The sequence below is a fragment of the Syngnathus floridae genome, chromosome 2 (genome assembly GCF_059516105.1).
Source record: "Syngnathus floridae isolate MCC-2025c chromosome 2, RoL_Sflo_1.0, whole genome shotgun sequence".
Lineage (NCBI taxonomy): Eukaryota > Metazoa > Chordata > Actinopteri > Syngnathiformes > Syngnathidae > Syngnathus > Syngnathus floridae.
This window is the reverse complement of record NC_142414.1, coordinates 7,630,748-7,645,647: the sequence shown is the minus strand read 5'-3', so window position 1 is coordinate 7,645,647 and position 14,900 is coordinate 7,630,748. Positions and strand designations below refer to the sequence as shown.

The 14,900-nt window shown below is 47.1% G+C and overlaps 1 protein-coding gene across 1 annotated transcript in view; it reads left to right on the top strand.

Moving 5' to 3' along the window:
• The first annotated feature begins 1,151 nt into the window (after nt 1-1,151).
• Nucleotides 1,152-14,900, top strand: part of znf385a (zinc finger protein 385A) — a 30,735-nt gene continuing 16,986 nt past the window's right edge. The window contains exons 1-2 of the mRNA XM_088368776.1: nt 1,152-1,430; nt 13,150-13,325. Of these exons, the coding sequence (XP_088224902.1) occupies nt 1,421-1,430; nt 13,150-13,325 (186 nt within the window). The 5' untranslated portion in view covers nt 1,152-1,420. The remainder of the gene's footprint in view (nt 1,431-13,149; nt 13,326-14,900) is intronic.

Here is a 14,900-nt window from a genome sequence, read left to right as displayed (position 1 = left end):
GGAAGCATCTCGCGCAACTCGAAGAGGCGCTGTTAACATCAGCGTTTTCCGTTGCCGCGGGCTCACGTGTTTATGTCTTTGCGTCTCCAAGCATAAACGACCGCCCGCCCGCCCGGAGGGGATTAATTTTTTGACAGCTCCGTTAAGCCTTCTCTTAAGCTTTGCGCTAACATTGCGTCAGGGTGCTTTTCAAAAGCCATGCTGCGACTCCTCTTGATTGTGAAAGTGAGGAGCTGTTGCTGCTGTTGGTGCGCGCGCTGAGAGGGGAGGCGGTTCCTCTTTGCACAATGTTTCATTTTGTGCTGCCTTTCTGCTGTGACTTTGCGCTTGGTCTCCTCCTCGCTGCCACTTCACATCGCTTCACCCCTCTGTCTCTTTGCATTGAGTCGAATCACTGCCCCCCTCCTTCTCCTTCATAGGCTACTGCTTCCTCTGCTTGTCGCCTTCCATTTCATCTTTTTGCGTAACCCCCCCCCCCCCCCCCCCCCCATCCCTTCTTGCCTGAGTAGGTTAAAAGAAACGGTAGCGGCGACGATTTAAATAAAGGTTCATCCTTTGGCAAGTCACACAGACGCAGCAAGTTAGAGGACGGAGAGGAGACAACAATTGCGCTCGCTAAACAGATGTGACAATCCAAGAGCCTGCAGGGAGGCGCTGCTCTGTGCAAAGTCAATGCGAGAAACGGGATGGTGGGAGGAGATCGCGTTCTCGGTCAAGCTCCTTCTCTCCTTCATGACTTCCACTCTGCATGATGACAAGTGTCTTCTGCGGCTCCCATTGGTGCTGGCTGCCACCAATCAGAGTGAAGGCATGCAAGGTGCCTCTCGGTTATACGCAAGCCCAAAAAAACAACACACAAAGCTGGAGAAGACAGTGTGTGCATGTTGAAGCGTCGGAATGAAATGATACTTGTGAAGAAGTTGCTTGTCAGCTGTTTCTTGGAGCTCACTGCAATCCCTCCTGGCTACTGTGAAGAAGAAGACCTTAGTCTTCCCCTCTGATTGGTTAGCTGACTTTAGGTTCCCCCGCCTCCTCCTGACTCTCCCCTCCCTTGTTCCCCTTTGCAAGTAAACCCCCTCTGTAGTGTCCTCAAGCTTACCTGAGCCACAGCTGCAGGAACACTCCCCCCCCACCCTCATCTAAACACACACACGTGAGCTTGCTCTCTCTCTCTCTCTCTCTCCCTCGCTCTCTCTCTCCTTCTCACATCCACACCTAGCTTTTCACCTGGCGAGTGCGGGCATAGCGGACGGCATGCGCAGCAGCAGCGGTGGTGGCGGCAGCAGCAGCAGCAGCAGCTCTCTCTGCTCCCATCAGGCTCTCTGACTTGCCTCCTACTGGAGTGCACCCCTGAGGAAGGACTTTGGAGCTATCCGTTCCCAGAACCTTTGCGTCGGCTGACCCGCAGCCAGCACGCAGGATGATTTTGGGTGAGTTGGCAGTTTTGGCTATTTTGCGCTGGTAAGGTCAACGGTTTTGCCGGCTGACTAATTCCTTCGCTAAGCTGGCGGCTCTTCATTAGTGGTGCGGCGTGCGCGGCGGTGTTCATTCCACATCTGTCAACAGAGGCCGGCGGCGGGGTAAAAGCTTTAAATCCCAGCGAGGGCTTGTAATTATCATCATTGCGTGCCATTAATATGGCAGGTGTGAGCGATGACAGACAAGGTCAAATTGTTTAACGCTCAACTATCTGATTAGGATGTGTTTGGTCACATGAACAGGCTTGAGGAGTCGAAGGTGGATAGCATCGTTAAAGAGGAACCCAATTCCGAAGCAGTATTTACAGATTTGGGGGAACCGCTGTCATGTGATGCCTCGGATGCCCTCAACTCAGCTTCAGTTCAGCAGCAGCAAAAAAAAAAAAAAAAATGGAGTTCTGATGCAGTCTTGCTGGGTTGTGAGTCAGCCGGCCAACCGGGCGCTCGGTCGGCACTTTGGCATTTAGTATTCCGCTCTCGTAGTGGCCATGTCTGACATCGCTGCTGCGAGCACTCGCCTCTCCAAGTCCACATGGCCGATCATGCGTGATGAAGGACAATGTTTATGCATTTAACTATATCTACCTCGTGCCCGCCAGCATCTGCATGTGTATGTTTGTGTGTGTGTGCGTTAATTCCGTCGCTATGCGCGCTGGCGGAGACGCCACTTTGTGTTAACGCATGCCTGGACTGATTCGGGCTCTGCCCTTCTGCTCTGTGGGCAAACGTGTTTTCAGAGCAGGCGTCTCATGGAGACTTTGAAAAGAACAAAATCCACTTTGCTTTCTCTTGTTTATCATTCCGGCAGAGTTGGCACGTTCAGGTTTTTGCCGGAGCCTGCAGTACTTTAGTTAGACGTATGTGTGTGTGTGTGGCGGTTGTGAATGATGTTAGTCAAGCAATGCTAAAGTTCCTCAGCGTCATCGGCAATGGTTGGCTTGGACGATGACTCTCGCTTTTCGTTTGCGGCCTGCATAATGTCGAGGATCATCGAGTCGTACTTTTTGTCCCTTTTCATGCACCGTCCAATCTTTTAAGTGCGGCTAGAACACAAACAAGAGTTGTGACATTCCAAAAATGTAAACACTCGTCAGCAGCTGGCGTTTACTGTGAATGACCTTGAGCGTCCACCTTCTACTGTTTATTGTGCACTCGAGAGTCCATTTTGGAGAAACTAACATGATGAAGGTCGTACAAGCCCCGGTGGCCATTTTTCAATGTGACAGTGGTAATTATGGGAATGTCAGTGGACGTGCTCTTTGGTTGCCCTCCGGGGTAACCCGTGGATCAGAAAGTCAATCAATTGGAGCGCACTTTGGAGGCAATCGCCCTCATTTGACTGAATTCCAAGGAGCATGTGGCAGGGAGAGTTCAGAACATTGCAAACACACCATAAAAATCATCTCAATACGCACACCATTGGCACCATTCATCTATTTGGAAGAATTGTTCACTCTTTGCCAATATAATAAAAATAAATAAATAAATAAAAATAAATCAAATTAAAATCAAATAAATAAATAAATGTTAAACAAAGTAGAAAATTGATACGAAAAAGCCAATAGTTTGACATACGTAGCATCATTTTACATCTTTCATGGGTCAAGCAAGGAATGTTGTGCTGATGCTCGGCTTCCTGTGGATTTTTTTTGTGCGCGTTTCATCTACCTTCATCTGACGCTTTGTATTTGGACGCCTAATCTGTTTTCATAAAGCCTGGCTCGCTTTAGACCCGTCTTTATGGCTGATGATGATCATTCCATTCACACAAGCCCCGCCCCCTTGAACTGCCCTCAACTGGCTCCAGCAGGTCAACTCAAAATGACATGAGAGAAAATATTTTTTTTGAGCAGATCAGAACTTCTTGCCCATTTTCTCAACTGCTCCCCGTGTTTGTGTCAAAGCGATACACTAATTAGAAGTTCTCGACGAGGCAGACATTTGCCAAATACGCATACACGCGTCATCCCTCTGACTTTCATTTGCATATTCGACAATTCTGAAGATGAGCTTGTGTTGAAATAATCCGGTGGAGCACAATTCTTCAAATCAGTTTAGTTTCACTGAACTTCTTCATGCGCCATTTTGACTGCCATCCATATAGCACGTGCTAGGGCCAAAGCTTCAAGAAATAATTACGAGCCTCGCCTTGGCTCCTGCTGGACTCGTGGAGCGTTCCAGGCTGATGACAAGTCCGAAGCGAACAGATTGCAAGAAGAGACGCCAGGAAAAACACATCATCGGTGATTAGCTGAGTGTAAGCTACGTACGTCGATGTGGAGTCGTACATCCGACTCGTCCGCTTGTCCACAAGCCTGTTTCGTCAATAAACGTGCGGGAGACTCTGACGACGGGGGCCGTCATTGGGCTGGCGCGGAGGAAAGCGTTTGTGCCCGAGCGCGTCCTTCTTTGTGTCATGTCGTTTGGAGCGCCGCCGAGTCGGGGGCCATCGATCCGTTCTTTGCTTCACGCTGCGCCTCACGCTAGCTGATTGGAAAACACGTCCGAACATTTAACCGTTCGTGCTAGCTTGTTACACTTCAGCTTCTCAATCTCGCTCGCTAATGAGAATTTGGGAAATAAACTAAAAGTGTGGTTGCGCTACATTCAAAGCCTTCTGAGATATTTGGGGGGAAATTTTCTTGCTTTGTTAACCGTTCTAAACTAAATATTTTGTCAGGAGCCATCGTGAAAAGTTAAAGGCTTTTTTATCGATCACTTCATTCGGTAAGATTCGGAATAAATCCCCAAGCGGCAGCAGCCGAGCATCAAAGCAAACATGTTTGGTGGGCAGAGATGACGCATTATTATTTCTGTGCAGCCTGAAGACGATGAGAAGCGAATGCAGTGAAAAGTGCAAATGAGCTAATGGAGGAGATTCCTCCCAAATCAATTGTCCTTGAGAAGCAACAAGGTCACCGTGGCGACGAAGATGCACGGGAAGGCGTGGGAGAAACGTACGACACGAGCGAAGGAATTGCGTAAGATAATGGCCACATACTCGTTTCTTTCAGTTCAAAATTGACCCGCGGGAAGAAATGGATTCCTTTCAGCAACGCACACACACCAAGCCCAGCTTTCTCTTGTATCGTCTGACTCATGGAATCTGGCCCATACGAGCTTTATCCATGACATACCGCTGGAAACGCCATCACCTCAATTCCTGATCACGACCATCACAAAGGCTATTTTCTTTTCCGTCCTCGGGATAACCACGCACACACACGCACGCACAGAACCCGCTTCATTGGCTTCCGAGAAGCTAATCCTTAATGTTACAGCGAGATTCTCAAAATAGCCTGATTGGCCACGCAGACACTGCCAAGTAAATCTTCCCCTGTGTTAGTGACAAAAAGATGGCAGTAGCCGGAGTTGAGAGCGAGCCCAATGTGTCGTCTAGCCCGCACGTATTTGGAGCTTTGGTTCAAGGAGAAGCCGCTGCAGGTCTGGTATGCACACCTGTCTCGAGTCTCCTGAAGAGAGCGTGTGAGAGGGGGCTTTGCCAGGACCTGCCCCACGCAGCGCCCCTGAGGCCAGAGGGAGGGGCAGGGCGGGGTTGGGGCGGGAGATGCCAGAGGTGCAGATTAGAAAGGCTGTCAGGGCCAAAGCGGGAGCTGAGGATATCCATGACGGCGTGTGACGCCTACGTCATAAGATGACGTTCCCGTTGCAGCATTTTCAGCGCGTCGAGTAGTTTTAAGCTGGCTTGTGAAATGTAAAGCAACGCTACAAAAGATAATTTGCAAAGCAATGGAAGCAGCATTAGCATATTGATGCACTTAGAAGCGGCACCGCACGTTGACATTTGAATAATGTTGGGCTTCAAGACAGCAACGCTTGCATATGGGAGTAGAGTGAAGAACATATGCTTCTATCTTTTAAGCTCCTTTTTCCCCCCGGATGTTTTTCTATAAATGTTATTTTTAAAATGACGGAAATGTCATACTACTGTCCGAGAGATCATTTCAATGATATTTTTGGGTTTATTTGCAGTGGTGAATTTCCAAAATTTATTCACAGCAAAAGAAAACCAAAACTAGAATCCATGTGAAATAAATATAATACAAAAACAACCCCCACCCTCGAAAGAAAAATTCAAGTAACACAGGGACTAAACTCAACAGTATGAATTGACAACAGATTTGACGTGGCAACAAGACCCAAGCGGACGGAAAGAGCCGATTGGTGGATAAAAGGGAGATGATGAGAACAGGGTTGCGGAAACCAAACTAAATCACGTGAGCCGCAAAAAAAAAAGCTTTTCAGTTACCTCATTTTCTCCACCAAACCTGTGATGACTTGTTTTGAAATGTCCCAATAGATTTGTTTGGCACTGCCACAAATCTTTGCTTAGAGGATTAGCTAGCAGGGAGACAGCTTGTGTCGTGTTACTTTCACCAGTTGCTCAGCAAGTTTCCCTTCCTTCCTTCCTTCCTTCCTTCCTTCCTTCCTTCCTTCCTTCCTTCCTTCCTTCCTTCCTTCCTTCCTTCCATCACACGTAGTCTGCATGTAAAACTGCACATGTGTGTGCGCTCTCCATCCCTCATGGCGGGCAGCTAATGCTCACACGATTTGTCAGCGTGTCCCCTCGGGGAGCATCAGCTGCCCGTTTGGCACGCCTCCTCAAGACACAACAAATTAAGGTCACAGCAGGGATGGACCACACGAGATGTGTGCAAGTGTATGACTTTTTTTTTTTTCCCAAAAACTCTGCTGACCCCTTAAAATGGACCTGACTGCAGACATCTCCTGTGCTCCTCGGTGAGCTAGTTTGCAAGATAAAAGGTGACACCGGCCCTCTTTTGAAACCAGGTCAGCAGACAGACATGAAGGTTCTCCTGGTGGCACACCCTCATGTCTCCTTCGAAGACAGTGGCTGCTCATCTTTTACTTTATAATTATTATTTTAAATATCCTAAACACTTACTGTGGTTAATACTAAATCTATACAAACACAAAAAAGTTCCAGGGGGTTTGTCCTTAGCAAGGCAAGGTGGAGACCTCTGTCGAAGGGCGGCATCATATTGTGCCTGCCTGTGCAATCCGTAGCTGCAGGGAGGGTGACCTTCATGGTGGGCGGGCGGGCAGGCTGGCAGGCAAGCAGGCAGGCTGCGACAGGCAAAAGGATGGCGGCCTTCGATGAAATATGCCACTTTAATTGCAATAATTACATTCAATGTTGTTTCAAACATCACTCGGCTGATCCAAGAAATTCCTTTTCCTGGATTTCAATGACTTAGCCTCCGCTGGACCAAATGCACAGTACAAAAACATCAATCATCTCTGTCATTCAATCTTAAAGCTTGGGAGAATAAAAATCCTCACTCCATTTTTTTGCTGTAGTTCCCTGAGGGCTGAATAAAGGTGACTCCAGTGACAGATTGTTATTGGCAGAGAGGTAAGGGCGATGATGCAGCCAAATAGACCCCTGCTCATGAATATTGCATGTCCCAGTACCACCCCCCCCCCCCTCCCTGAGAGCGAGCCGGACAGCTGGCTTGCTGCGTGGGCGCATGGTGCCCCTTTTTTTTTGGGCCCCCACCTACCTCAACTCGGCGACTCCATATACCCCCGAAGCTTTGCTGCTCTATCCGTCAATTCTCTTCATGCCCTTGCATTGTCATCCTTTGACTCCCCCTGCCTCCCTTCCCTCCCCCCGCCCTCTCCCAGCTCCTCTATTTTTGTCAGCGACAATCACTGTATTTTCCGCCTCACTGCCCCGCACTGCCGCAGTCTGAGGCTCCTATCGAGGCAGACTTGAAGGCGAGCGAAGGAAAGCGATGGCAGGGAGTGTACGTGGCGCGTCTTGCGTGGTTGCGCAACGCTTTGTTGCCGCTGTCACGTCCGTCGGCCGCCGAGCGATGAACTCCGTGACATTCCGTCACATGTCGGCAAACGGACTCTCATGCACATCACGCGTGCGTGCTCAATCGTGGCGCAAAGACAGATTATATTAAATATAATATAGTCTGACCCTTGAGTGGGTTTTTATTTTCAAAACAAATCCAGTGGTGCCTTGAGGTCCAAGTTTGAGCTATGTTCGTGACTCAAAGCACCAGTGCCATTAATCTGACAGTTTTTAAACTGTGTTCTGTAATTCGTCGTAGTTTACGAACAAATATTTAACGACACTCAACTCAAATGTAAAGATGAAACAGATTTCACTCCATTTTTTGCTTCTCCTTCGGACTGCTCCTTGCAATGTGCTCGCCTTGCCACCTGGGGGCAGTGTAATGCATAGAGACACACAAAGAAGTGTTTCACAGCTGTCTCAGTCATCTGCAGACAAATTAGTTATTTTTTTTCACAAAGGATAAAAAATACCATGAGCAACGCATCTAATATGTTGCTATGGTGCTTGCGTTTCAATATTCGTATGTTGCAACAATTTCACGGCGCACCAACACAAACATTGTCGCAAAATCAACACTTACGTACGTCTGCAAAAACTAAATCATCATATGGAATTTGGTTGTTGAACATACACACCAACATATGAATTCTCACATTCTTGCTGCAGTGAGTTAGAAGAAAGTGAGCGCCATATTTTCGGATGTTTGGGGGCAAGGAAGCGCCTCGTGTGTGGGAAACATCTTTCAGTGTCACCCAGGTGGCTGAAGCTTGAAAATGTGCTTGCACTGCACATCACAGTCGCACACACACACATGCACACACACACACACACACACACACACATTGAGACTGACTGCAAGCGTGTCAGCCCAGAAAAGAAGCAAAGCGCAGCGTCAAGCCAGCCAGCGACAGGGACGGCGAGTGGATGGGGGCGGGGCTGGTGTGATTGGCCCATTTTAGATGTCTTGCATGAGTGTCTTCATGCTGTTTGTACAATGAACATTGAGTGCAGAGTAAAGAGTCAAAGGGTCGCAGAGGGGGGAAAAAAAAGCAGCGTAAGCAAAGATCGCTGCAGGTGAAGGTGACAAAGAGGAGAATTAACGTCCCACTTGAGCTATGGGGAGAACTTAAGGGAGGACTTAAACACACATCAGGAGCGGGAACACCTAAAATGTCTTATCAGTTTTTTAATTTACTCGAGGTGGCTTTTCCAGACAAATTTGAGCAAAGCTCCTGAAGGTTACAATTAAGGTCAGCAGCGCAAGCGAGGGTGTCGTGCTGAGGTCGCGGTGGCAGTCTTTTTTTTTTTTTTTTTTTTAAATTGCAAAGTGTTCCTTGAAAAGGTTTGTTTTGCAATTGCACCACGCACACCATCATAACAAAGTATAAATAATTGTATTTATTTACCTATTTATTCATTTATTTCAATTTATTTTAATCTAATTTATAAATGATTATCTATTTATTCATTCATTTCAATTTATTTTAATTTAATTTATAAAGCATAAATAATTGTATTTATTTACCTATTTATTCATTTATTTCAATTTATTTTAATTTAATTTATTTTCACAAAGTCAAGGTCTGTCATCTGCGCCAGCCGAAGCTATTTCTCGCCAGCGTCCTCTTTGAGCTCACCGACGTGGAGTTTGGTGGCTAATTCTCCCCAGCCTGTCGTCTCCCTCTCTCCTCCCCGAATCCCCTTTTAAATCCTAATCCCCGCTTGTTCCAAGTGCCGCCTCTTCCCGGCACCACGTGGCTCTCTCGGGCCGGCGTTGGCTCCGGCGTACGGCGCAATTACGGAGATGACGGCCGCTGTCAGTCAGCGGCTCACGGACGAACGAAGCCGGCCGGGCCTCTCCGACATGCTAATGGCGTGCCAGATTCAATTGGGCCTTTGTATGGCAGCCGGAGCAAGGCGCTGCTCATTAGCAGAAGAATCAAAACAACAATGAGGCCGAGCCGCAGTGCCGGAAATACTCTCTTTTTTTTTTTTTCCCATTTCTGCTCCTCGGAATGGTGATGTATGCTCGAGGAGCAGCGGCACCAATTTGCTGGCTAATTTGATAGCGTGTCTTTTAATTCTTCAAGTCTGCTTATTTCGGTGCGATTGCGAAACTTATTATCGTCACACTCGGGAGCCCGTAAATGGATTCCATTTTGTAAATACTTGAGTGGCGCATTGAAATCTTGCTGATTCAGCATTTCCTGAGTCATAATTAGCAAAATCCATGTGCAGAGGAATTGATTGATTCTCCCACCAGGGAACATTTCTCTCTTTGCTAGCTGTCAAGTTCTTTTTTTCTCCAGCCAGCTCGCTGTTTTTTGGCGAGCCAGGGTGTCGCAAACCGTCAAAGTCGTTTTGACAGATGAGAATTTACTTTACAAGGCTTCGTGTCTGATCACAATCAAAAGTCACACCTCGCAAACGTGTTGCCGTCCCATTTCTTCACCGATGCTCGTCGACAAGGAGCCTTGGAGCGACGTTCAAAAGCCGCAATCCGCGCCTTTCCTTTCATCCACGCTCGGCTTTGTTAAAAAACTTGTTGGAAAAGCTCACCGTTGTTCATTTTGATTTGACGTTTGCTGTGATCTCATGCTTGGTTGCGCCACAGGACTGAGATTTATGGCGGCCAGGAACGACGGCGGCTCGTCGAGTGATGCAATCGCTGCTTTCTTGAAAAAATATGCCAAGTGCGCATTCATCAAATTTGAAAACGGCTTGTGTAAGAAAATGATCATGTTTGGATTCTTCCCTTGGAGTGTCAGCTGTCCCACTGATGCTGATTTGAACACAAGTGTCCTTTGCGGTTTCTGCAATGAGAAGTGAACCCGTTACTTAAAAAGATTTTGCTGGCTTAATGTTAAAGGACATGTTTGTTGCTTGGGCTAACCCAGCCCCTCCCCCGCTCTGTTAGGCTGATGGAACATTCCCCTCTGCCCAAACTGCATTTGGGCTGATAGAATTGCACACCTGAGGGCACAAGTTCCTGGGAATAAAGTTGCCGGCTATTGTTCAAGCAGGGTACCGCCCGCCCAAACAAAAGACGGAGAGGATGTGGGGGAGGGCTGGCTGTGGGATGGAAAACAATGGAGGCCAGGTGGAAGGAGATGGTGGCGCTTCACCTTGCGTCACTTTCGTGGCCACGCCCCCTTTTTTTTTGCTCCGCCCCACTTTTATCATCCATGCCCACAAGTCTTGCAGCAGACACAACAAAAATGGCCTTTTGTGTTGGGAAACGTTTTAGGCGCCCCCCCAAAGGTCAATAATCAGGCTTGGATTCCTTTGCTAACACTTTTGACCTTTGCACTGTGCCATATCGCTGCAAGCTGTTAGACTTGAATCATCCAATTGCAGCATTTCCATATCCTAAATATATTCTAATGCATATATTGCACTAAAAAATATGACTCCTGCTGAATTTAATTTAAAATCTCAAAGAGTTGAAATAGAGTTCCGGATCCAGATGTTCATTTTATAAATTATGAATTTTCTTCTAGTGCCAAGTCTGCAAAGTCTCCCATTTGTGTGCTTTCTGCTCTTTCCCAGTTATCCAGAGAGTTGCGAGCAGATTCATCTTCTTCTCTTTTGCATGTTCTTGTTGTGCTAAGCTGCAGCGTCGCCCTGGCACCGTCTGCGTTGGAGCCCTCACCCCGGTCTGTCCTCTCCCATTAGCTATTCATCTGACCTCAAAGCGGCACGACAAAATCATTTTGTCCCAGGGCCTCAGTCTCGAGTCCACGTTAACTTTTCATCACGCTTTGGAGATAACCATCATGAGGGAATGCCGTGGCCGAGAGCCAACTCTGGCATATTTTCATTAAGTATATAAATCCTCCTCTGAGCGAGCGAGTACGTGTCGTGACATGCGACCCGCAGATGCCGACTCGACGGAAAGCTCGACACTGCATACTTTTTGCGCATCCACATACGGTGCGCTCCATTATTCGTACGCCGTTGCCCAGTCAAAGGACTTGTTTGTGTAAAGCTGGAGAAGTCAAGCGGGCATGCATGTGTGTTAGCCAGAGGTGCCCCCACCGAACACACACGCGTGAAATCCCTCGAGCCACAAGTACAAAAGCCGAGCTCTTTTGCGAAGGTCCGCTTGCAGGAGCCAGCAAGAGATTTATCTGGAGGATTAAGGGAGGTGCATCTGTGGCTCACGTGCACTGGTGTATGTGTGTTCAAGACGTTGCTCTTTGCCGAGCGGAGGTCAGACAGGTCACGAGCAGTCATTCCATGATTCTGACGTCACTTCGTCTGTTGTTGTCATCTAAACTAACCGAGCGGCGATTAAATGTTATTGCGTGGATTCGTCGACTTCGCGGATATCAAAGTGGGATCTACCTGGGGGGTCTCCAACGTGTCACAATCATCCCACCGGGGTGTCATTACGATTGCATCAAGCCTTTCATTACAGCCAGCCCATAAATTGAAGCTTGCCTTGAAATTAAAACAATTGCCTCACGCGAGAAAAGCCGCGAGCTGAGATTGACGTGTTGCCGGGTTTTAGATTCATGAACCCGAATGACCTTTGTGATGCTTAGCGCAGTCAAAATGATTGAATTATCGTTCTGTAAAGTGGTAGTTTGTGATTGCGTAGGGAAATTTCAGAGCAGAACGTCTGCACGCAGAATACGGAACACTGAAACGAGAACATGTTGCAACTCATATTGGAACTAAGCCGCCCGTGACCTTTTTGACACGCCCTCAGGCGTTCGCATATACCTTCCGTGCAACTTGTGATTGATGAAACAGATTCTTTTTCCGCTGCCAACGAATAATTAATTACTGCAGTTTCTCGAGGAGTTGTGACCGTGTCCATGTCTATCATGTTCCCTGTTTTATACTGCCCTCAAGTGGCCAAGGCGTGCACAGACAGACAGCCAAATCAATTTTGTTGATTCCAATTTCATTCCTTAACTCGTTCACTTTGACGTCTATAACCGTCATTGGTAGTGAATGAGTTTAGCAGCGCCAATGTGCTCTTTTCCAACGTTTGGAGCGCTCCAAGTGCTTAAGCTGTGGTAACGATGCATTCGTCCCCACCTGGAGGCTGACAGATGCTCAGCAGAAGGCAATCTCCACTTGACAGCACTCTGTCTGACAAAGTCGCTTTCTCTAATCCAAAGTTTGTCGAGTGCATCGCTTAGCATCACCCGCGCAGAAGCTTCCTCTGATCTCATCCGGCGCGCTTTGAGTTTGATGAACAAGCCCGGGTGTCGAGAAAGCCTCAAATTACATCTTGCCGGTGCAGAGGCAGGTAGATGGAAAATTTTCCAGGCCAAGCGAGAATATCGTGTAGCCCTCAGCAATCCCCGAAAGGAGAGCAGCGAAAGCTTTAAGTCGCGGGGGTTGGAATTTGAACGCGCCGGCGGATATTAAAAGGTTTAATCCGAAAGCTTGCTGAAGAGGAGTTTTGCCGCGTGGGGCCCAACGCTATCATCCTTGACAGAGGTCAAAAAGGAGACGAGAAGGGAAGAGGAGAGATGATGACCGCCAGGAGGTGGGGCGGCGTATTGGCTTCAACAGCTGCACGAGTTAAAAAACGATCTTGATTACGTTGTGAATGGCCTGAATAATGAATTGAGTCTTTTTTCTTTGTAAAATTTCTGTCGAAATGAAAAATGTGACATCAGCCAGATTGCTTGCACTGGCCAGAATTGATATTTTAGCAGATACTTTTGTTCAAAATTAGACAATTAACGTTATCATCGACGAACTGGTGAAATGATAGATGTTTCTGTTTAGACGGTGACGTTGGCGACCCACAACGTTTTGTTAAATGAATAAATAAAATGTTATTTGTGTGTGCAGGAAGTATAAATCGTGCCGGGGCAGCGGTGCCAGCATTCTTGCGGACCCCAACAATGATCCAGTCCCACCTGGACATGAAGCCCTTCCTGCAGTTCTCCATGGAGACAACACCTCCTCCTCCCCCTCCTCCTCCCCCTCCTCCACACGGCTTGAGCCTCTTCCACAACTTCAGCACGGTAAGAAACCGAAGGGACGGACGGCTTGGACCGTGACGCCGATCTCCTGCGTGATGATTGGATGAACTGATCCAAAGACTTGTGTTGTGTTTGGCGACTTATTTTCTCAGGGAGGTTAAAATTTACATATAAATAAAAAGGCCGGGGAAATAAATGAGCTGCTCTCTTGGAATGAGCAGAAGCCACCGTTTCTTTCAAATAGATCTTCTGTGATGAAAGTCTGTTCGAATGAATCAAGGCTGCCAAATGAAAGGTAGCAACACATTTCAAATGGCACAGTTTGTTTGATTCAGCGTTTATCGTGACAGATTGGGACTTTCCTTCTCCCTCCGAGCCTTGGAAAAATGCTCATAATTCAGAACAGACCGCCGAGGCTTTCAACACTTCATCAATTCGGCCTTATGTTGCTCCTCCGAACGGCGTTTGAGAATGTCAACACGTTGCTCATCAATATGTTGGAGCAGCACTAAGCTTTGTTGCCACTGGGGAATGACGTCAGGCTGGCCTGCACACTGTCACCGCCTCCATTGCAGATCAGGATTTGTTTGGACCGCAGCTTCAGTATTTCATCCGTCAAATGAGTCGCTGGCTCCAAAGATGATTCTTATCTTATTCTCTTTTGGATGAGCAAAATAATTGGAGAATGTTCAAACTGTATTATTATTATGATTATTATTGCAAGCCTGGCAGTAGAATGAAGGTTGAAGAACATATGGAATGATTGGCATTGGTTTTTATCACCAGTGGTGTTTGCAAATAAAAATGCAGTGACATCATAGTTTCCAATTTGGGGCTGAACAACACCGAATTGATCATTTCATGCTCGGTTTGGGCATTTGTCCAAAGGGGGAGCAGCTGTTGCCTTTATTGCCTGTCCAAAAAAAAAAAAAAAAAAGGAAATAAATTTGTATATGATACATAAAGTCTTTCATTTTTCTTTTAAATTTGGCTATAATATAATTGCTTGAAACCATAAGCTACAGTTCGACTCGCATAAGCCATTTGTCAATAGCTTCAAACCAGCTGCTTCTATTTTTTAATTAGAAAACAAGTTTTTTGATTAAAAAAAAAAACTGCTGCGTGTGATGTGTACGTGCGGCCAGGAGAGGGAGCCATGGGACCGATGTAGCCTAAAGCAAGTTGCATGTTCAAATTCAGCTTTCATATCTGATTGATTTACAGAAAAAACTGGCCCTGATAGTTTTGTGGCTTGCTTGTTTGTAGTCGTGTCTTGGAATTTGGACTGATGGATGGACGGACGGACAGACGGTAACGAGAGTGGACACTGATTGGAGCTGAGAGTGCTGCTAGAATAAAAGAACAGCGCTCTGGAAGGGGAACTGCTAATTGGTGTCTTCAAATCCCCTTGGTGTTTTTGGGCTTTCTGCTTTTGAACATGTCACTGGAGACTCAACATTTGTAAAAGTCCTTGTAGCTGGCACTCTTGGCCTCTTCCTGATTGTGTCCATCCTAATTAGCCTTACCTTGACAACATGGCTCGCTACCTCAATGGCCTTTCTTACTCGGGCGTAATATGATTTGCGCTCCACTTGGCTGTCACTGCCGATGCTTTTA